Here is a 23,423-nt window from a genome sequence, read left to right as displayed (position 1 = left end):
TAGAAAAGAGTGGTTTGAACCCCGAAGCCTCTTACTCCATGGACTTTAGTAAAATGTTCTGGAAGATAAAAAAATACTAACAGATAGAGAAGAGCCCATATAGCTAATCTGCCATCCCCTCCCCCACCCCCAGTGGGCTTAAGGCATCCTGAAGGCTTCCGTAGTTTTACTCCATTAAGCCAGTTCAACGGGACCCAACCTTCAGGAAACAGTAGAGACATGGCTGTATTTCCACAGGGGATGAGGACATGACAAAAGTGAAGGACTCGGGTTCTGGGCAGTTAATAAGAAGCTAATAAGGGAAGGGAAGCTAATAAGGGAAGGGAAGCAAATAAATGAGACAGAAGAATTCTAGTTGATTGAAAAATTTTAAACTAGAATTCAACTAGAATTCTAAACACCTTAGCTGAGGAAACTCAGCAGGGAGACGGGATCTCTAGAAGAATCTCTGACAGTATCGCTAGCTATTCTAAAGCTATTGGTTTCCCAATTTTCCTTTGTTTGTTGTAAGTTCCTCAAAGGCTGACAACACCTCTGAGAGGGCCACAGGCTGCTGCAGAGTCGGGCTTCTCGGAGGACTGGGGACATCCTGGGAGGAGGCCGCCCAGACCCTGCCACACTGCCTTTCTTACTCATGCCTCTTTCCTCTCTTCGATGAGTTCTGATTAGCCACCTGTGGGCATCCTCCATCACATGCCAAGTAGAAAAGAGCAGAAGAGAGAGGGAGGCAGCATCCTGTGAGTGACAAGGATGTAGGCTTTTGTTCTGGAGTCAAATTCTTAGTGAATGGGCTCTGTGGCCTTGAGCAGGACACTGGGTTTTGAGTCTCTGTGGCTTCATCCGACACTGAGGGTGACAACATCTACCCTTTGGGACTGCCTTGAAGATTAAATGAGATGATGAATACACCAGGCTTATTAGTACAGAGACTGGTACGTAAGGGATGTTCATGAGACGAGCACGATGAGATGGGATGATAGAGTGATGGAGATCAACACAACTCCTGGACACTCATGACCCAAGGTCATTTCTTATCTGGGATGTGGAAATGCATCTAAGGGCATCTCATGAGAAATCTCACACATCCTGAGGTCTCTGTGTCCCTTTGAACGTCCCCAAGACTATCACTTTATTTTAGTTGGAAATTATCTTCAGGAGATGTACCAATTCTTGCATTTCCATTAGAAAGTCCAGGTAATTTAGAAATTTCTCTAGAAAACAGAACCTGTGAGTAGCAAGAATCTGTCAGTAGGTATGTGTCAGCTGCACGAATCAACTATGACACGCGTGACATGGTACTTGGTATTATTTTGCCTTTGGGCCATTCTTTTTTTTTTTAATTAGATCAAAATAAAACTGAATACACAACCATCTCAAGAGAACCTTATTCTCATGTGTATGGAACAAGAGACTTAAAAATTTCACTCACTGAAGACTATTAAATTTCAAACTCAGGGAACTAGGGCACCGCGAACACCAACTCACCAGCATGAGCTTTGAGGATGTGTGTCTTCAGCCGGCTGTTGTAGGAGGACTTGAAGGAGCAGAGCTTGCATCGGAATGGTTTATGGTGTCCGTGGTGGGTTTGCATATGGCGATCCAAACTTGATGCAGAAGAAGAGAAAAGGAAATGACAATATTAAAAATTGCATCCAACATTTTCTCATTGCCCTTTTCCAGAAATCCCATTTCTAAGCTGTTCAAAGTCATTTTGTTACTTTCCAAGGATGGTGCTTACAGGAGGGAAAAAACAAACGCAAACTGGCAAGAGTTGGAGAAGCTAAAGGAAAGAAGAGATCAAAATTTTTTGGGGGTTGAGAGACATGGCAATGGAAACAGGTCTTGGTAGACTTATTTTCCCTTCTCTAAAGCACTGTGAAGTAGAAGAGGGCATCTAAAAGGAAAAGGTAAAACATGGACAAATTTAAGTTTTCTGAAAAGTCAATGAGGTGCCTATCAAAGAGTCCTTGAACTTATACCATAAAAAAAAAAGGGAATTAGAGAAATTTTGCATGTAAAAAAGGCTGACTTCCTTCTTAAACCTTAATTCCGCTGTGAACACTTGAGCAGGGCACTTGCAATGGGCTATTTTCAAGGTCTTTCTAAATATGGAGGTCCAGTGCAGGTGTGTTTACAGGAAATCATGTGATCTAAAGGCTGGCCATGCCTTCTGATAAAACCATGTTTGCTGTACATCCGTATTCCAGAAGCAACTTATAAAGAAATGATTTAATTATAATTTCCCAGTATTTCATAATAATTACTACTCTAAAAAAATAATAAATCTACCCAACGAGGTGTGGGAAGATGTTCTAATTTAATTTGTATCAATGCCCCGGAGAACTAGATTCCATTCTAAATAACTCATATGGGAACAGTACTGCTTACCATTTAAATATATAATGTTCTCCCAAGCCCCAAAGCAGCCCTTTCCACACTGCCTAAGGACACCTCCCGCTGAATGTCCTTCAGCTATCTTAAACTCAACCAGCCTGAAACAAACATGTCAGTTTTTTTTAAATCCCAAACAAATTCTCTTCTTCATTCCCTTCTTTGTAGAAAGAACACTTCCAAGCTGTCAGTCAACCGGCCTGGAAACCTCCGTGCCATTTGTACTGTACTCTGTCCCTCTTCCCCTCCAGTAAGCCAATTTTCCCAAGACATGAAGATCCTCCTTCCCTCAACTGTTCCCAAAGTTCCATTCTAACTTCGTGGATCAGCTACTATCACTGCCTCCTAATTGGTCTCCCCCATCTTTTTTCCAACTCAAAAGCACAAGCGATGGAGTCAGACTGCCTGAGATCAAATGCTAGCTATTACTCATAAGCCGAGTGGCCTTGGGCAAGTTCCATAACCCCTCTACATCAAAAGGCCTCACTTCCCTTATCCAGGAAAGGGAGATGATAATGGGACCATACCTCATAGGGCTGTTCTGAGAATAAAATGAGATAATACTTGAAGGCACGTAGCACAGTGCCTGGCACACAGTGAGGCTCAATAAATGTTAGTGATTAAGATGCCTTTACTCGTTTCAGAGTCTTCCTTTTACCAGTAATGTATATTACAAAGCACTAATTCTGCATTCAAAGACCCCCCAAATGCAGTCTCCACTCAGGTATTCAGACTTTACCTTCTACTATTCCTTTACATATCACTTAAAAATTAGTCCAACTAGACCGCCAACTGGTCCCTCCTAAGCATCGATCGCTTCCTCAGGGCCCTACTCTCTCATCGTTTCCTCCACATTGCATGTTCTTTCCAAACTTGGCAGGTCCTGTCTTCCTACTTTAAGACTTGGCTCCAGTGCTCCCTGTTCCATAAAACCTTCCCGATTCTTCCAAAGTAGATGTACCATCTCCCTTCTTTGAAACTTCACTGCATTTTATTGATACATTTTTTTTTAAAGACATGTGCCTTGTTTTCCCAAGTCATTTGCGTGCTTGCTTTACTTATAACCCGACTAGACTCTAAGTTCCCTGAGATCACCGACCATGTCCTATTCATCTTTATATTCCCCCAAAGCCTCAACAACAGGGCATATTCATTTATTCACAACGATTTATTGAGGTTGTGTGTGTCAGAAAACGTTGAGAGTTGCTGTCCGACAAATACTTATCGAACGGATGAGAACTACACAAGTTGGAGGCCAGGGCATGAATCTGATGACAAAGATTGGATACTAGGCTCTGTATAATCATAAAAGAGTTTGCAACCCATCCTAACCTCTGTGGAAGCATCACCTCTTCCTGCCTTTCAACAGACACTAACTAGCACTTTATCTTTTTTAAGAAGCAAACAGCCCATCACTTATTTTCAATTATGATAAAAATAAACAGCGTGTCAGTCTCACCATCAGTCACCTTCATCCAAGACTGTAGAACACGTTACTGAAAAATTTCTCTCTCATACAGTTGCGAGAGAAAGGCAACAAAAGGTTGTTTCTTCTCAGAACCACCCCTCTTCCTATCACCCCGAAAAGCCTCACACAAAAACCCAAATTTTCAATTTCAAAGCTGTGCCGGGTAGCAGGAAGCTCCGTCTCCTCAACCCACCCTGCGCCGCAAGCATCTCTCTGGCATCGATAAACTTCTTTACCATTCCAGGTCTTTTTAAAAATGCCAAGCAATGACCCTTTGGTCATATGGGTTAAAAAGTCCTAATTTTACCTCCTTAGCTGCTTAACTTTTCCCAAATGGAACTTTACTTCCTCAAATGATGACTAGGTTCTGGATGAATGTTCGACAGATGCACCAGTAAACGCATCTACTCTCTGGTCTTTCCTTGTGTAAGTCATAGCAACACCTCCAAAATTATCATTTAAGAAAATGCCCAATTTAGAAAACTCTCATTCAAAGAGATACATGCATCCCAATGTTCACAGCAGCACTATTTACAATAGCCAAGACATGGAAGCAGCCTAAATGTCCATCAAGAGATGAATGGATGAAGAAGATGTGGCACATATACACAATGGGGTATCACTAGGTCATAAAAAAAGAATGAAATAATGTCATTTGCTGCAACAGGGATGCAACTAGAGATGATCATACTTAGTGAAGTAAGTCAGACACAGAAAGACAAACACCATATGATATCACTTGCATGTGGAATCTAAAAAAAATGATACAGATGCACTTATTTACAAAATAGAAATAGACTTACAGACATAGAAAACAAACTTACGGTGACCAAAGGGGATAGCGGGGGCCAGGGAGACCAAATTAGGAGTTTGGGATTAACAGATACACACTACTTCAGGGGTCCCCCAAGCAGGCCGCACAGCAGAAAGTGAGCGGCGGGGGAGCGAGTGAAGCAAGCTTTATCCGCTGCTCCCCATCGCTCACATTACCGTCTGAACCAACCCCCCGCCCCGTGGAAAAAACCGTCTTCCAAGAAACTGGTCCCTGGTGCCAAAAAGGTTGGGGACCGCTGCACGACTTTATATAAAATAGGTAAACAACAAGGACCTACTGTATAGCACAGGGAACTATACTCGGTATTTTGTAATAACCTGTAACGGAAAAGAGTCTGAAAAAGAATGCGTATATGTATTGTGTGTGTGTGTGTGTGTGTGTGTGTGTGTGTGTATAACTGAATCACTCTGCCGTACGCTTAAAATTAACACAACCTTGTAAATTAACTATACTTCAATTTTTTTTCTAAATGCCCGATTTCACCAAATTTGATGTCAGGCAAACAATCTCCTGTTCTCAGCCCCATTTGACAGGTGGGCTGACAGAGGCTCAAGGTAACACAGCCAACTGAACGGCAGGCCTGAACCATGAGCGGGGCCTTCAGATGCCTCCAAGCGCTCCCGCCTTCCACCTCCTCCAGTTACCACTTGCACCCACTCGGTGAGCACTTACTTGTGCCTGAAAGCAGAAACAAAGGAGCAATACTGGCAGCTGTACTTGTCCTCGCGGGTAAACATGGCCAGGGCCAGATGGCTCCTCTCATGAGAACGCAGCCCCTGCATGGACATCAGGACTCTGTCACATTGACTACAATGGTATCCCCCCGGCCGGGTTTCATCCTCCAACATTCCATCAAGCAAGCAGTGTTCACCATCCACCCGGTCCGCCAGGGCGCCACTGGCATCTTTGGCTGCTTCCAGTCCATCCAGGAACAAGTGGGAAGGGTCTTCAGCCTCCTGCTAAGAGAACCACACACACACACATGCCCCACCAACAAAATAAATATCCATCATCATTGCTCCCAGCTCTCCTCCTCTCCCTTCATTCTCCCAAACTCCTGTTAAGCATTTCCTGTTCAGGCTTCCTCCCCTGCCTCTCCAGCTCCCCCTAGAGGGAGGGCAAACCCAACTGCCATCCTTCATGCAGTGGTGGTGACGTGAGGGCAACATATCCGGACACAGGTTGCTACTGTCTGGGAAAGGTGAGGGAGCGGCTCTCCCACTTTGAAGACAGTTCACTCACTTACCTTCTATCTTAAAGAGAAAATTCAAATTGGGATCCTACCGAAACTGATATAACGCAGGTTAGGGTTATGGCTCAGAGAAAGGAAGAGAGGAAGGAAGGGGAAAAAGAATGGTGTGGTATGGGCACTTGGGAGCCTTGGAACACCCTCGGGAAATGAAGGAAACTGGAAGATCCAGCTCTCTGCCACCACGCTCAGCCCCATCTCACAGGCAGTGACATCACCCCTTGACCGAAGGTTGCTGTACAATCAATTCAAAAAATTAAGAAACAGCCTAGCCTGGTTTGGGGGGGCTCCTTCGGATTACCGATTACACGGGAAGAGCCGCTGTCTCCCTTGAGCAATTACGGGACGCAAGGCTGGGACACACCCTGGTGGCGGGCAAGAAGCTGACTGATGCTGTCCCCGTGCCACTCACTGCTGTGCCGCCAGCCACAAGGCTTCAGTCTTCAATGGGAAGAGCGGAAGCTTCGCCTCCGTATGCCACATTGGCAAAACAGGACTCAAGAGCAAGAAGGGCCGATGACAGAAATGCATTCACGTATCCAGAGAGAGAGAGAGCAGAGCCCTGAACTGACTTCTCTGCTCAACACTAAGTGGTTAGCAATACCCTGGAAGGCAGGGATGGCAGCTTGGTCACTGAAACAGTGGCTCATTTTAGGATTATGATCTTCCAACCAGGTGGCCTAATACTGGTCGGGGGCAGAGAGAAGGTGCTCGCCAGCAACACAGAGGGAGAGGGGATGGAGGAGACAAATCAGGTCAAAGGGCTCACAGGGCCAACTGTGACCTGAAGGCTTTCAGTTTTAGATTTAACGTTTCTGAACGCTCCTCCGGGGACCCAGGATAAGAAGTAAAAGACAGATTCTCCCGGGCTCTCTGCACCGTCGCCAGATGAGAACAGCAAGAAGTCAGGCAGTGGGAGGCGCAGAAGAGGATGGGAACAGAACCCACTGGACTCCTCTCAAGAGCCCGGGCCGCTTGCAAAAGCGAACACCTAACGGCACTAAACGCAGCATAGAAGGGAGACCCAAGGCCTCCTGTACCGAGAGGCCCGGATCTTCTGTTTCCACCAGACTATCCGCGTGGAAGGGAACCAGATCGAAACGCAACCGGGTCGAAACACGGAAGATGAGGAGGATCCAACCTGTAAAGAAATCAAAACAAGCCAGACCGATCCCAGCATAACTCAGGAACGCCCACATGTGGGGTCGCCCTTTCCTGAGCGGCTCTGAGCAACGGCGTGAATTAGGAACTCGAAGGGCTCACACACAAGACTCCTCATCCAGACCTTCCCAGTGCTCACCTTCACGGCGGCTGACACGGCCGGGACACTGCCGTACTGGACGTGCTTGCGCAGGTGGTTGCAGATGGCCCGGAGCGTCGGATGCACTTCCACACAGAATTTACATTTGTAGCCCACCACCTTCCTCTCCTTGATCTTTGGCACCTCTTCTAAGTGACCAAAAGGCTGGTAAAATACAGTGGTAGCCATCAGTACTCCGAGCCCTCCCTCAACGCCGGCATTTATTCTTGCAGCTTACTAGCAGATTTTACGTTAAAGCAGATTAGCAGGTTAAAAACCAAGGGAGCTAACACGGCGAGCAGTTTTACACAACAGATTCGTCAGGGGCGAGGCGCGCTGCCCACTGCGCATGCGCGAAGTCTCCAGAACCCAAACAGGTTTTGACTTGTGAGCAGAGAAGATCTCGGTGCTGAAGTCTCATGGTCACTGCCACCAAGTTATCTGGTTTTCAAACCAATTTTTCAACTACACGGGTGAAACGTCGCATAGCTACGCCATTAGCGAACTTCTTGACCAAAAAAGAAAAAAAAAAAAAAAAAGAAAAAAAAAACAACTCTACTCCTGGAGACGTTAGGTTCCTGTAGCCGACACTGCAAACCAAGACATGGCTGAGAAGCAATAACGATACCAAGAGACGGCCCGCAACTGCCCTGGGAAAGAGAGCGAGCGTTGTCCTGTAACTAGGCCTCAGATAAGGCTACTTGGCAGAGAGAAATACAGAAAAGCCACCCGACCCTCCCCTGGGGAACCTTGGGAGGGGCGAGAGGGAGGGGGCCGGGGAGAAGGGTGAGCGTAGAACGCGGGCGGGGGGGATAATCAAGCTCGAAATGTTTAATTGACTTATTGAGCTCTCTGGCAGGCTAAGTCACTAGGAAGCCCGTAGCGGTTTGGCTGGCAGCGAAGACGTGCATGTGGGCACCAGTGATGAGAGGCCTCCTGGGGGAAGGGAAAGCAAAACATATCCTTACCCTCTCTTGTTTGAAATCTGCAAAAGCACCATCTGCATATTTCTGCTTGCTCAAAAGCTGTTTCCTCCTCTCCTGACGTTTGGCACGCTTCTGGAATTCCTCATTGTGAATGCTCAAGTGTGAGGTCAGCTCCGCCGTGCTTTGCAGTTTGCTATCGCAGTGCTTGCACTGGTAGGCGGAGCTCTGCGGGCGGGGGCCGCCGCCCAGGATGACGAAGTCCCTCTTGAGGTCCCGGCTGTGGTGGTCCGTGTAATGCATGCACAGCAGCTCCGCCGTGCTGAAGGACAGCTTGAAGCACTTGATGCAGCGGAACGGGAGCCACTCGATTTCCTGCCCTTCGCTCCCCTCCACCTCGGCTTTCTCGAAGCCGCCTCTCTCCTCCTCTTCCATCAGCACCGGCTTCTCGTGCTCGTCGGCGTAGACGGCGGTGAAGTAGCCCCCCAACTTGCTGGCGTGCTGCTTCTTGGGGAACACCCCCGGGTGACGCTTCATGTAGTGGGACACGATGCCCTTCTTGCTGAAGGACTGGAAGGGGCACAGGGAGCACTTCTTCTTCTCCACGGCGCGCCGGAGCTCCTCGCTGAGCTGCGGGGAGTCGTCCTTGGGCGGCGACGGGATGATCACCTTGTTGGGCTTGTCGCTGATGGTCCTGGAGGCCGCCAGGCAGTGGGTGTAGTAGGCGTCGATGTCGTGGCGCTTCTGGTAGTGGGCAGCCAGCCCTTTGCGGATGGGGTTGGTGTAGGCACACAGGGCGCACTTGAAGAGGTTGTTCTTGCCCTCAGGCTGGGCGCGTACGTTGTTGTGCTTGATGCGGTAGTGCCGGGCTATGCCCTTCCGCGTGGAGCAGAAGTACTTGCAGAGCTGGCACCGGAACACAGTGTGGGACACCAGGTGCGAGGTAGCGAAGTGAGACGTGGACACGGGCTCCTCTCCCACCTCGTCCTCGGTCACGGAGACTTGGGAGGGGCTCACTTCAGTGGTTATCTCGGGCTCGAGGGTCACGGGCAGCTTCGGGGGAGACTGGGAAAAGACATCGAACTCAGGCTGGTTGTGATACTTCTCGTAGTGGATTTTGAGCTTCTCCAAAGTGCCGTGCGTGTAGGGACACAGTTTGCAGCGGTAGGCGCCGTACCCTTGCTTGAAGATCCTGCTCGTCTCCTCCACGTCGTTCTGGGCTATGTCGGCGGACTGCTCCACGTCGTGCACGAAGTCCTCGGCAGTCACCTTGATGGACGGGTGTCGCTTCTGGTAGTGGGTCAGGACGCCGTGGATGCGGGTGTTGATGTAGGGGCAATGCCTGCATTTGTAGACAGCGCCCGGGTTGATGTCGATATCCTGGGCAAAGTCAGCAGCCTTCACTTTCATGCCTGGGTGCTTCTTCCCGTAATGTGTCAGAAGGCCGTGCAGGTTGTTATACTCAGACTGGCACACGGTGCACTGGTACGGGGTGGAGGAGATGGCGGGGTTGGCTGACGCTAGCTGGAGGCTCTTCTCTGGGGAAAGCCTGGCGTCCTCGGGGCAGTCAGCTTCCTGCTCGGGCAGTGGCGCAGGCATACTGTTTTCACAATTCACGGGGCCCACGAGCTCTTCGGGCGCAGGGATGGGATTCTCGACAGCATCTTTCTCCTTGATGATATCCAGCAGCACGGACTCGTCCCCATTCATGGCCCAGGGGTGGAACGCTTGGTAGTGATTGGTGATGTCCCAGATGGAGACGGCCTCAAAAACACAGTCTCGGCATCTGTACGTTTTGGCTTCAGCTGGCATCGTGAGAGAGGGAGGGGATGGGTCTGGCCCAGCCCAGAGCTTGGTGGCCATGTACGTATAATCAACGTAATGCTCGGGATGCCTCCTCTGGTAATGGAGGAGCAAACCGTTGGGATCTGTGTGGGAATAGATGCACCACTCGCAGTGGTAGCCAGCTTCTATCAAGCCATCTAGAAATGCCCACCGCATGATGGACGTGACCGTGGCCTTCAGGGCAGGGTGGTCTTTCTTGATATGCTTCCTCAGTGCGTAAAAGTAGGGGGAGGTGTACGAGCACTGACGACACTTGAGCGCCCGGAGTTTCGTTCTGTCCCGCTCCACGTTCGAGGGGGGGACCAGCACGCAACCGGCAGGCTTTTTCTGGTTACGGTCGCAGAGGCTTCGGATGGTGGCCGTGTGCTGCCGGATCACGTCCGCGTTGGCCTTGAAGTCTCGGTGCTTCTTCTGATAATGGATGAGGACACCTTTGACCGTGCGGTTCCCGTAATCACAGTGCTGGCAGAAGAACATCTCACTCTCCGCGGGAGGGCCGTCTCTCTCGGAGCCGCTCCGGCTGAGCTGCTGCCTGGGGGCCGGTGCCCGGGGGGAGCCTTGGGGCCCATCGGCCCCTCGCGTCATTGCGGCTGTGGGAGGAGCCTGTCTGATATATTTGGCGGTAACCTTTATCTCTGGGTGTCTTTTCTGGTAGTGGACAAGGACTCCCACAACTGACCGATTGCTGTAGGAGCAGTGTTTGCAGTAGTAAAGCTCGGTACCGAGGTCTGGTGGAGGGGGCGGTGGGGGGGGTGGGGAACCCATGGCGGATATTTTGGGAGACACTGGAGCACCCACCTCAAATGACAACCGAGAAAGGGCAGAGCCCCTGTCCACAGACACCATTCGCATGGTTTTCTGGATCCTAAAGTAGGAGGCCTTTTCTTCCGGGTGTTTCTTCTGATAATGAACCAACACAGAGTGCATGTTGGGGCTCGCGAAGGAGCAAACGTCACAATCGTACACGACGACGGTGCTGACCGAGGGGTCCTTCTGATTTTCACATTCTGGAGGAAAGGTCTTGGAAGGGGTGTTCTTAGGGAACGGAGCTGGCACCCCGCCGCCACGGGCCACGGCAGCGGACGCGGCCATGTTCTTGGGAGCCGAATTCAGGATCTCCCTCAGCGTCTGGGACTCCGTGTTCGGCCCCTCCTGCTGCTCCACCACGTAGCTCGAAAATATCATCGCATTGTTAATCTTGACGGTGGGGTGCATTCTCTGGTAGTGCGGCATCAGGCTTCGGACGTTGGGGCTCGTGTAGGAACAAAACCGACACCGGTAGATCAGGTCCGAGTGGTCGAAGTTGAGGACGTTCATGGCTTCTGGGTGGTGTTCGCCGTAATGCTGCTGCAGGTCTTCGAAGTTGGTGTAATCGATGTAGCATTCCAGGCACCTGTACACTGCGCTGTGATCGTTGGGGTCCAAGATGTACCTGAAGCTGAATTTAATGTACGGGTGCATGCGCTGGTAGTGGGTGCTGACGCTCCGGGCAGATTTGTTGTTAAAGTCACAGTGTTTGCAATAATAAAGCCTTCCCGAGTCGCTAAAGTCCGCATTTTCATTACCATGCTCAGTTCCGTAGATAGGAGTCTGGGTGTTGAGCAGAGCAGCGCTGGAAACCTGGTGATCTTTCATGTTCGTGGAGGAGCCATAATAATCCTCTTCATCTTCAGAAAGGGTGAGCTCTATCTCAGCCCCGTTGGTGGCATTGTAATCGTGGGTGACAGTTCTGAAGCTGGGCTCCTTCTGGGGCTCAGGGGCATCTCTCGCCCAGATCTGCTGCGCTGAGAAGGACGTGGGCACCTCCAGGACGGGCTCCGGTGGCTCTTCTTCCCGGTCCAGCTCCACCTCGATCTCCACCTCGTTGTCTTCCTCCTCCTCCTCATCATCCTCCACGTTGATCACCGCATCTTCCTGCTGTTTGGTTTGGTTAATTCTGCTCTGCAGGTTGCTTGCGATCTCGTCAATCCGGGTCCTCTTCTTCACGGGCGATAAGTCGAGAGGAAAGTCATTAGCGAGTTTCCTAGAGGCCTTAGCTACAAAATTGTTCTTGGAGGACAGCCCAAGAATTGAGGTCTGACTTTTCTTCACAGTGTTGCTGGAAGAGGGGTGGCTGTCTGTCTCGCCGTCTGCTGGCAGGCTGGAGGGCTGCCCCTCGAATTTTGGCAAGTTGTCGCAGAAGGAGTGTTTGTGCTGCTGATGCACCCTCAGCCCTTTCAGAGTCGTGGTGGAGTAATTACACATGGTGCACTTGTAGGGGTGCAGGGGCGGGGCCTGCGCGGGCGGCGGGGGCGGGGGCGGCACCTGATGGGGCGGCTGCAGCTGCGGCGGCTGAGGCTGTGACGGAGGCGGGGGCGGCGGGGGCGGCGGGGGCGGCTGTTGCTGCTGCAGGGGCTCCAGCACGACCCCCGACTTTCTCCCATTGATGCTCGAGCTCTCGTAAGACACGACACCTTCGTGCAGCGGAGAAGCGATGCTTTCACTCTGGGAATTCACAGCATCCCAGTCTGACGTTGTACCCGTGTGACACTGTTTGTGAGCCCCAAGTTTTAACGAGCTCTTGCAAGTAAATGGACATTCATCACATTTGTAGACGGCTGTCTTTCCAGATAAGTGGATGTTTTCTATGTGACGGGAGATGCTACGTCGATGCATGGTGAGGAATGGACAAAAGGGGCACTGGAACCTGTTCATGAATCTTCTAAATGGGATCCCCTTGGTCTCCAATAATTTGTTGCCCTCTGAGCCCATCAGCTGCTCCGCGGACATGCCTGCTGTCTGATGATCCAGAGCAGTTAAGCCATTCTCACTGTCTATTTCATTTAACTCTTCGTCGGAACTAGAGTCATTCAGCATGCTGTTAGTTTCCAGGTCGGCAGAAGAATTGGTCATGTCAGTCATTCCGTAACGGGATCTCTCCGCCAAGCTGACGAGGCCAGAATTGTGAGGTGACTTCGGCTTCATCTGAGGGTAAGACATGGGCGAAAACTTGGAAGCGGAAGAAGAATTGGGTCTCATGATGGAGTTGCCGATGGAGCCCCTGAAGGTGGAGACGTTAGTGTTGGGTAGCTCCCGGCTGGCAGCATTCACAGACAGATAGGTGGAGTTAGAAGTGGGGCTGGGAGCGTTCTTGTTCTGCACATCAGGCAGATTAGTCCCTTCTTGCTGCTGCCTGAGACTGGACAGGATCTTGACCATGCTGCGGTGTTTCTTCATCATGTGGTCACACCAGCGTTCCCGGCGGGGGGTCTGATAGCTGCACCACTCACAGCAAAAGTTGCCTCGAGACTTGGTCAGAGGCTTGACCATAGATTCTAGGATGCTGCGCTCCACGACCTCCGCCGGCAGCTCCTTGCAGGGGTCCTGCAGGGACACGGGTGGGACCACTGGGTCTGGCATCGGAGCAGGGGCAGGGGGAGGAGCAGTGGTCTCCTTCAAATTGTTTTTGTGATACATCTTCTGATGCTTAATTATTCTTGCCCTCCTTGGTGACTTGTATGTGCAAAACTGGCAAGAGAAGACCTTTCCGAATCCCTCGTGCATCATGATATTATAATTTAAGGATCCTGGAACAGGAGGTCCCGCCGAACTCCCTTCAGCTTGAGCTCCGTGGACCTTCCTAGTGTGTTCAATGAGGAGGTTTTTTGACCTGAAGTAGCGTACGCAGAACTTGCATTGAAAAAACTTGCTTGTTGGTTTGGGATTAGAGGCAATATGCTGACCGTAATATCCTGGACTATGGCCATAGTAACTTCCGGTCCCCAATGCAGTTGCATTTTGACCTAAAGAGAAGGCATAAGGTAAGTGGGAAGAGAAAAGCATAGCAAAAGCGAGTCAAGAAATTCAATCATGCAAACCCATTTTCTTCTCAATTATCCTTCATTAATAAACATCACATTCAAAAAGCCTAACATCTCAAGATGAGGCCCTGAAGAGTATTAACGAAGCGTTAACGAACATAAACACGTTGCTTCTCACGGACGGAAGGCAGTGCTTGGCTTCAGGTGCAAGAGTCTCCACATCTCGATTCATGTGCCACAGAGCTATGAAAATGCAAGTTTCACAGACTGCAATATTCATTCTAGAACTTTCCAAGGTACTACCCTGTGCTCCAAACTGAAGGGAAGCTAAGAAACAGAGGAAGCTGAAAGAACAATAACCTGGGCTACTCAAGAAGAGAAACGTGATGCCCAAACCACAAAAATGGCTCACAAGTGGGAATTCCCTGGCGGTCCAGTGGTTAGGACTCAGCGTTTTTCCACTGCCGTGGCCCAGGTTCAATCCCTGGTCGGGGAGCCTTTAAAGATCCCACAAGCCTTGCAGCGTGGCCAAAAAAAAAAAAAGAGGCTCGCAGAGAGCAAGAAACTCTGTGGGAACCGTGCATGTCAGGAACCACGGCTACAGACTCCTCGGTACTGTATGCAGCCTGCTGCCTGTACTGGTTGCCTTAAGGGACCTTGCAGACAGCCCTTTCCAGTGGACATTCATGACTGGCATGTTGTGCCCAATCTAGGCTCCAGACAGGTATGTGCAGTGCCTTTGAAAAGCCCCAGGGCACAGTGGCCAGGGTCCACGCTGGCCAAGTCATAAGGTCCATCCGCACCAGGCTGCAGAACAAGGAGCATGTGATTAAGGCCCTCCACAGGGCCAAGTTCAAGTTCCCTGGCCACCAGAAGAGCCACATCTCCAAGAAGTGGGCATTTACTAAGTTTAATGCAGATGAATTTGAAAACAAGGTGGCAGAAAAGCAGCTCATCCCAGATGGCTGTGAGGTCAAATACATCCGTAATCCTGGCCCTCTGGGCAAGCGGCGGACCCTGCACTCAGGAGAGCCTTGGCACCGTCCCCTCCTTACTCACGCCCACCAATAAGTCCTACTCTCCTGTCCAAAAAAAAAGAACCACGGCTACAGGCTCAAAATAGATGAGGGCAGTGAAATACATCAGATATGCCGAGCCCAGGACAGATTTACCTGATAAGTCCTCTGCAATCACAAATTCATCCTTTATAGACGAAAACTCCACCTCTGTCTGGTTACTGGCATTCATGGACCCAGAGCGCGGCTCGTTCGCATTGTCTTCGGCAACGTCCGTCGGCTGCAGAAATGCCGTGTGGACATCCTGGATATGCGCCTTGAGATCTTCGTAAGACGGGGCTCTAAAGTCACAGCCATCGCACTGAAGCACCTCCATCATCTGGGTCTACCCTCTCACATTAGGAACCTGCGGTGGCAGAAGGCAGACGAAACACCTTAAGGCCTGCACTCATCGCGTACCCCAGGCTGCTGGGGCTACAAGTCCATTGATGGAAGAAATTCCAATATCGGCTATTTCCTCTCACTGGACTTTGCCAGATGGAACACTGGCCAAAGAAAGGAAATCAGACATAACAGGGATGGTGTCCTTGACTTCCTAACTTCAAAGAAGGGGGGAAAAACCAGGTAAACTTTTTCTAGCTTGATGTATCTGCAAGTGCTATGTGCCAAAGAAACCCCTAATACTTCAAAAGTTTTAGTAGTTTCTGAATTTCTTGACTGAATTCAGATTTCTTGGTAGGTTAATTCTGACTTTGATTCCGGCTGGGACCAGTTTTATTTTTGAACCAGAATCTTCTCAGAAGTAAAGAGGTGGCCCATACAGAAGAAAGGACAAACTTCACTCTTCATTAGCTGTTTTAATACTGTAAAACATTGATGTTTTATCACCAAATGGTGAAACAGTACTGAATCTCTGAGTGGCAGTAGGAAGCGCTTTTATTGTACCTTTTTATTCTTCTACTCTCTTAACTGATATTGCGGTACACCTCCTTCTTCCCCTCTTTAAACGGTTTATTTTTTTTTTCATGAGCTAAATGGTTATTTGCTTTTTACTACCTACCAATTATAACCTAACAGCTTCTCCAATCTAATTAGGTCATAAAATATTTCTCAAGAGATTCTTAAACAACCAACTTTAGATGACAATCCAGTTTCTAGTTTCAGGTTGCACCTCGGTACCTCGATTTACACTAAGGCAACAGAAATGCACGTGGTTTGGAAGAAGGGCTTCTAAGGCAGGACTTTCCCTTTTTCTACTTCTCCCCTTTACAAATGTGGAGTGCATACTTGGCCATAACAAGCAGTGAACCTGATTCAGAATAAAGTAAAACTTGCCCGGCTGCCTCTGTCCTGCTATTTACTGTGTGATTGAAAGATACAGATAGCTTCACACGAACTCAATGGAGCGGCCCACCATTAAGAAGTTAAAAATGTATGAGAAGGCATACGCCTTCCTATCTTAAGTTGAGATACCCAGTTATTATCTTAATGACTGAGTTACTTCACTGAGCTCATAGCAAACTCTACTGAGTCACTGTAATCTAGAACCAGATGTCCAAGAACAAAAGCCACAAGCCAAATCTTTCGATACTTTGATCGTACAGCAACTTTCTATACTTTTATTGTAAAAGATCAATGATTTCTGCAGGAAGAATACACTGGAGAAATCTGTCAATGCAGTGAAAGGAGCTATGGCAGGAGGATTTTCTCTGAAAGAATGCTCCTGTGAAAATAACTCCTGGCAAGTCCAGCTCTGGACAGCCTGAGCTTGCAGAGTGAGACACACAGAGATTTACCTTCTCCCCTTTCACCCAGCAATTTCTCCTTTTTTTCAATAAACCCTGAACTGTGCACCAGAGTCCCTGTCGGCTAACTCAGCCTCCATATTCCCAGCCACACCAGCTTTTCTGTCTCAGCACCAACCCAAATTGTGTGGAAGAGGTTGCTATCAGCTCTGGATCAAATTACAGCCGTCACCGAGGCCCCACCCCACTTCTCCTTTTCGCACAGCCCATTAGACCTGAACACAAATTTTTCCATAGTGCAGACGACTCCTGCATTTAGAACACTTCACGGCAAAAAGGCAGATCATCCAGTGTGCGCTCCCCATCCCCCCAGCTTAGTCCTTTCATCTCAGCCAAACAAGCCACAGCTCTGCTGAATGTGTTTATCACACTTTCAAGAGATAGGAGCTCCTGCGTCACTGGAGCTCTAAGTCTCACTAAGCTGCCCTAGTCCTCTGAGCTTCAGGAGCGGCCATTTTAGCTCAGAGCCTCCCTTCTGAGCACAACATGGCTTCTCTGGGATGGATGCTGCCAGGCTGCCGGGCCGAGGCAACAGGAGAGGAGCAGCCTGGGCCCCTCCTCTGCCCTCCTCCTCCCAACAAAGGAGGAACTGTTTTCACTCCTTCCCGAAAAAGCAGCACCTCTCTCCTCCTCAAATGTCATTCACCAGGATCTCCGAAGGTTCTTTTATCCCATGCCTGATGGGCTAGTCCGTTCATCCCAGCACAGCCCTGGTTACCGCAGGACGTTCCTGGACCAGACCCTGTTCTCCAGCTGCCTTTGGGGGTGGGCTGGAGGGGGGAACCTCCAGAATGCCTTGGCTTCTTGGGAGTCGTCCTTCCACACACAGAAGACATACCATCCGACTCTGCTTGCCAGATTCCAAAGTCTAATGACCTTTGTTAATCACCAGCCAGTCTGTCTGCATCAGCGGACCCTGCCAACAGGCACACCCTTCAACACAAAGGCTGTAGCTATTCCTTTTAAAAGAGGTTCTCTGAAAGCTCCATTGTGTAGCCGAGAGCAAAACAAAATCTCTTCCCTTCAAAACTTCAAGCCTTTAGAAATAATGCAACAAAAGGCTTTCTGCTGTGTGTCTTTTGGAAAGTTTGAGCCTAGTTCGCACAACATCCACCAAAAAAATGACAGTTCTGCCCAAGGAAAGCAGGGCACCTTTGGCATTAAGTCATCCACCCCGAGATGAAATTCATCTCTCTGCACGGTTCTCTAATATCTTGGTGTCTTCCGAAGCTCTTAGCAAGGAAGGATTCAAACTTTGCTGGATGCAAACAAACCAACGGTCTCCTTGCTCTGCTACAAAGGAGATTAAAGGGTTAGGAGATCAGGAAAAAAAAAAAAAAAGCCACTGATTTGGAAAAAGAAGAGATGATGAAAGTGATTTCCTAATAGGTTCTAGCTTTAATGTTGTTGCAGACTCTACCTCAAAAATAGCACAGAGCCTTAGAAGAGGTTAATCTCCAGGCTGCCGAGAGAACCAGTGTCTGGTTACCACCGAGTGGCCTTCAATTGGATGTCTGCACTGAGTCCTCAGATGAGGATGTGGCCTCCTCTGAAAGCCATTTTGTCTTTGTGCACACATTGCTCCTGGAGACGCTGACAGAAGGAAACAGAAATTGCCTGCATGGCCTAAACAATCAAAGACACAGAAACTTGACGTGTTTATGAGACTGAGGACGCACACATGGGCGAAAAGTGAGAGGAGGGAGGCGGAGACGAAACAGGGGAGGAGAGAGACAAAGAAAGCTGGACCTGAGGATGACCCATCCATCAGCTCGAGGATGTTTTTGCAGCAGATGGTAATCCTCTGAGAAACCAACAACAAAGATGGGAACAAAGATGAGAAATACTCTCTTGCATATTTGACTGTTTCATCAACCGAGAAAGAACAGCAACCCTAAAAGGCTACACCAGACACTGAGCTGCTACCAAATGACGATTTCAAGTTAAAAGCCTTGATCTCCTATCTATTTACTTTATTTAAAAATTCTACTGCGATAATGAGATTAGCAGTATTTTTTTTTTCCCACTGACCAAATCAGCAAAATCAAAAGCCAAAGAGGAAGCTTCTGAACTAACTGAAAGAAATGCTATTTCAAAAGGTCATGAGATGAATCTACAAATCAAACAAGCGTGTCCCCCCCCCCACCGGCCCCATCTCCTACTCCCAATGCAATATCTCCAGGCCCCTCAAGGTCAAACAGGCATCGGACGACTAGACTCACACCACCACCCATGATGAGGCCTTGGCAGGCAGATGTAAAATGGATTCGTTCCCAAATAAGCTAGCACCTAATGTGATTAGTCCTCCTAATGTGAAACCTCTAGACGACCATACTAATTGACCATACTAATTATCACGACTCTGCACTACGGATTGCCACGTGTTGGTCTGTGCAATTTACATGGATAAGTCTAGAGTTTTCAAGAGGTGGGGTTTTGATGGGAAACCCCAAACCCAACTTTCCATATTGGACAAACTCTTGAAGACATATTTAAAGAAAATCCAGAGATCTTGTTAAGGATTGGGAATATACAGCTGAGAAGGGGGAAAGGGAGAGAATGGCCACCAGCTGCTCTTCCTCAATCTTAAAAACACCAATTTTGAACCTATTTTCAAAACAGAAACAGACTCCCCGACATAGGAAACAAACTTATGGTTACCAAAGAGGGAAGGGGGAGGGAGGGATAAATTAGGAGTTTGGGATTAACAGAATCAAACTACTATATATAAAAAAAAGATGGCAAGGTCCTACTGTATAGCACAGGGAACTATGTTCAATATCTTGTAATAAACTATGACGGAAAAGAATCTAAAAAAAGACAGATAAGTAGATCTATATATATAATTGAATCACTTTGCTATACTTCAGAAAGTAACACAGGGAATTAATTCCCTGGCGGTCCAGTGGTTAGGACTCTGCACTTCCACTGCAGGGGGCGCAGGTTCAACCCCTGGTCCGGGAACTTAAGATCCCACATGCCATGCGGTGTGGCCAAAAAATTAAAAAATTAAAAAATAAATTAAAAAAAAGAAAGTAACACAGCACTGTAAATCAACTACACTTCAACTTAAAAAAACCCACCAATTTTAATTTCTACTGTCTGCCCACCCACTTTCTGTGTTCACAATTTCAGAGACCCATTATGCCTCCATTTTCCTCCTGTGAAGGTGAAAGGGGACAATCCACAGGTTCATCATGTGTCCTCCCCACTCACTGCCCAGACAGGAGGGGAGAAGGGAGGCGCCCTGGGTGCTTGAGGGCACTCCTACAATCCTGCCACCACAACCCTCACCTGGGTCACCTCGGCGAGCACTGTTCTCCAGGATTGCATGGAGCACGAACACGGTCTTCAAGTCAAAATCCCAACTGTCTCCGGGAAGTGTCCAAATGAAAAGGTGCAGGCCTTGCCTGGACCTACCCTGTTCTCTGACTGAAGGACTGCAGACCAGAAATAAAGCTGTGAAGCACCACAGCCACAGGGATTCAAGAGCAACTAATTATAAGCTTCAAAGCCTTTGAGAAATAGAACCAGAAACACCGTAAGATGCTTTTCCTATGTCCACTCCAGAAACCTAGTTTCATTTGTAAGACACTGAACTCCTCCGTTCTCTTGAATCACAATTCTAAGAAAAGGCTTTAGTGAGCACCTATTGTCTGTGCTTTTCTTACTTTCCTTTCCCATGATTGGAAAAACCAATTATCAGTTAGTGGAATGCATAAACTTCGGCACCGTTCAGCTAGAAAGACAGAAAAATCAGGAACTTAAAGATCATTCTACAAATGTATTTGAGATCGGAAACTGTTGCTATGATGAGGTCAAAGAGCTGCGGGGTGTGTTGGGAAGTTAACATCTCTTATTTCAAGCCCCAGGAACGTGGTTTGGGAGGAAAGAAGAATTTTCATGCTTAGGATGAAAAATGAGGGGAAAAAAAAATCACTAACTAATCCACTTTTGAGTGTGGGTTGCTACTCTCAGCAACAAGACGTGTTGTACATCACTGCTTATCATTTACTCTTGTCATGGTCGAAGTGGGAGTTCTAATTTAAAAATCATTTAAAGCATCTTTCCAAACAGGACTGGATCAAGAAATAGAGGTAGAAATCTCCTTTCAGGAAAAGGAACAGTAGTTATGGAATCACACTTACAAATGCAAATACAGACTGTAGATATGCACACACAGGCATGCATATGTATGCAAACACATGTATCATAGGGTGCCTGTCCTCTGCACATACATATATACATACATACGTGTACGTATATATGAAATAATTCATTTTCTTGATTTAATTTGAACTCAGATAGGGGCATGTGCCCTCCAGATTTAACACTTCTGTTAGAACACTTTTGAATAAGTACAAATGACATACATACTCTTCCCATGTTACAGTGATTAAAAAAAAATAAGCCAACAAAATAAACCAACAAAGAACTTCCAACAACAAGATACCTACATTGATCCCACAACATTTGGTACAACTATAGATCCTGGCTCACCATGTGGTGTCTTCAAATGTCCTATCCAATGTTTATACTGTTTGCTACATGATCTAAGCAGTTCTGTGTACTCTTGGCAATTCACCACACTAATGAAAGGTTTAACATATCAGGGAGGATAAATAATTAAGGAATTCAGAAGGGAGACACAGCTGTTCTTCAAAACCAAATTTTCAGAAGAGAAAGGATTAATTTGCAATCACATATGTAACCCCCAAGATGAGACTGAATTTAAATAGTAGCAGAGAAATACCACGCGAGCCTGAGTCCTGCCAATGCCCATGTGTGGCCTCTGTTCCATCTCTGGGACAGAGTCTGAAGCAGGCAATCTGCAGATTAATAACCCCAGTCACCTTGCGGCCAAGGATGCTAGCCTTCAGGTTCTCTTATTTTAGCTTTGTTTTCCTGAATCAAGTTTTCAAGTTTTACAGAGCACGTTGGAGTAATATTTCATAACAGATAACCTCGGGGATCATTATTAAAATGAGATGATCTAATCCAAATGACCAAAACAATATCAGATATGTAAACAAGAAGCCATTCTGGCTGAGTGACCTGTTATGAAAGCAGGTAGTGAGTGTCTAATACAGAAAGAGATAGTACATACCTTCTGGAGAATTCATGCATTCCTTTGCAATGATATAAGGCTAATTGAGGCCAACCGGCCAATAGGCAGCCTGCCAGCTCTCCTGTCCTTAGAAAAGGAAGCGTGTGATTTGAATAAGGAGATAAAAGAGGAGAGAAGGGACTAGAAAAGAAAGGGAGGAAGCAGGGTGGTATCTCAGGAGCTTTAGACTTCATTGTCTGTGAAGGGGAACCTGCAGTTCACCAGATAAGTCCAATTCTGAGAAGCGTCCTGACAATATTCTCCTTGAGAAACAAAACAAAATGAAGACGCCTCCACATGCTAAAATTCTCAAAAGGCAACCATGACAAATGAGATCCCAGCTCATTTTGTTCTTCCAAATGAGCGAAAACCACTCTTAGGGTCGAATGCATTCTCTGAAATGTCATGGGTCCATCAGGAAATTCCTTGGAAACTTTGAAGCCATTCTTGCCCGAGCCTGGAGATCAAGAGGGACCCGATTTCTCTCCTCTAGAGCCAAACCTCACCCCAACGGCAGAGACAGAAAATCGCTGTATTCCTTTGTAGACTCTTCAGCATGCTGGCTGGGTTTCCACAGACACTTTTCACACTACAAGAACTCTCATTATAAAAATTGTAAAATTAAAGGGAAGTTGCAGATATGCTGCTGGGTCTTCATTACAGAACTGATTAAGACGCAGAGTAAGCAGAAGCTGCAGTCAAAGGCATCTTCCATATCGTGAAAGACCAAACCACGCGTTGAGTAGCTCCTCTGTGGATCTGAAGGCTTCGCTGACCACAGGCCTTGGGCATGTCTTCACAGCCAGATCTGTGCCCGGCACAGAAGGTCTGGCCAACCCCACCACGTCTAAATTCTACAGTTTTAGTGAATGAATCCAGAAACCATTCGAACAACTCACCTTGCTCTCTATTACCTTCTGAGAGGAAAAAAAAAAACAAAAAACAAAACGAAAGGATCCAGGGCTGGTGAAAGTATAAGAAAGTTTTGCCAGAAGAACCTCTCTTATTTGAGGAAAAGCCCACAAAAGTCCCAATCTAATCCCTCTGAGATTTGTTCTTTGCCTTGTGCTCATGCTGTGCTCAGAAAATTCAGACAAGTCACTTCCTTTAAATGAGAATTGTCCCGAGTCTGCCTATATCTGTGGCACACAAGGCCCTGATGCAGTAACCTTTCCAGTTCAATTTCTTATATTTGACAAAATATAGCCACTCCATGGTTCCTGATCTAACTACCCCCTCAGGCTGAAAGCCCTAAGCAGACTGCTTTCTGGAAAGGTAAACAATGGCTGGGCTTGTGTGAATCAGGAATCGTGACCACTGTGAAGTCCTCCTATTCAAGAAGATTGTGATTTTTTTTTTTTTTCTCCTCTTGGCCTCCACCTATAGCAGAAGGCACTGCCCACTGAGCTCCATTGGTTCTCCTACCCCGTTCCAAGAAAACAGGAAAAACACCCTATGTTCTTATGTATGGAACTGGCAGATACCCAAGAATTAGGAATATTTTCTTTTACATGATAGCTAAAGAATTCCTTTTCTCTTGCAGTCTCTCCAATCTACTCTCAGCAAGTAAGTTTACTCCTAAAAATCACTGCGCCTCAAGAACTTCTTAGCAGAAAGTTAAGACATTTGTCTGCCAACACAACAGTAGGATTTATCACCATGTGAAAACACTACAGTGGCTCAG

At 47.8% G+C, this 23,423-nt stretch overlaps 1 protein-coding gene and 1 pseudogene across 12 annotated transcripts in view; one reads left to right on the top strand and one right to left on the bottom strand.

Moving 5' to 3' along the window:
- ZNF462 (zinc finger protein 462) overlaps positions 1–23,423 on the bottom strand; it is a 142,900-nt gene that overhangs the window by 71,250 nt on the left and 48,227 nt on the right. For 6 of the 12 annotated variants that reach the window (XR_004484074.2, XM_033431250.2, XM_033431249.2 and 3 more), the window contains 5 exons: positions 14,984–15,233; positions 8,212–13,793; positions 7,244–7,408; positions 5,367–5,653; positions 1,486–1,604 (listed from right to left, as the gene is read on the bottom strand). Coding sequence is in view for 11 of the 12 variants with exons in the window: in XM_033431250.2 (XP_033287141.2) it covers positions 1,486–1,604; positions 5,367–5,653; positions 7,244–7,408; positions 8,212–13,793; positions 14,984–15,206 (6,376 nt within the window). In the remaining variant the exon portion in view is untranslated. The other 6 variants (XM_049710937.1, XM_033431243.2, XM_033431245.2 and 3 more) reach the window with 6 other exon arrangements.
- Positions 14,399–14,480, top strand: LOC117201944 (uncharacterized; annotated as a pseudogene).

This window comes from Orcinus orca, chromosome 6 (assembly GCF_937001465.1).
Source record: "Orcinus orca chromosome 6, mOrcOrc1.1, whole genome shotgun sequence".
Lineage (NCBI taxonomy): Eukaryota > Metazoa > Chordata > Mammalia > Artiodactyla > Delphinidae > Orcinus > Orcinus orca.
The sequence above is the reverse complement of the archived record's forward strand: the minus strand, read 5'-3'. Positions and strand labels throughout refer to the sequence as shown.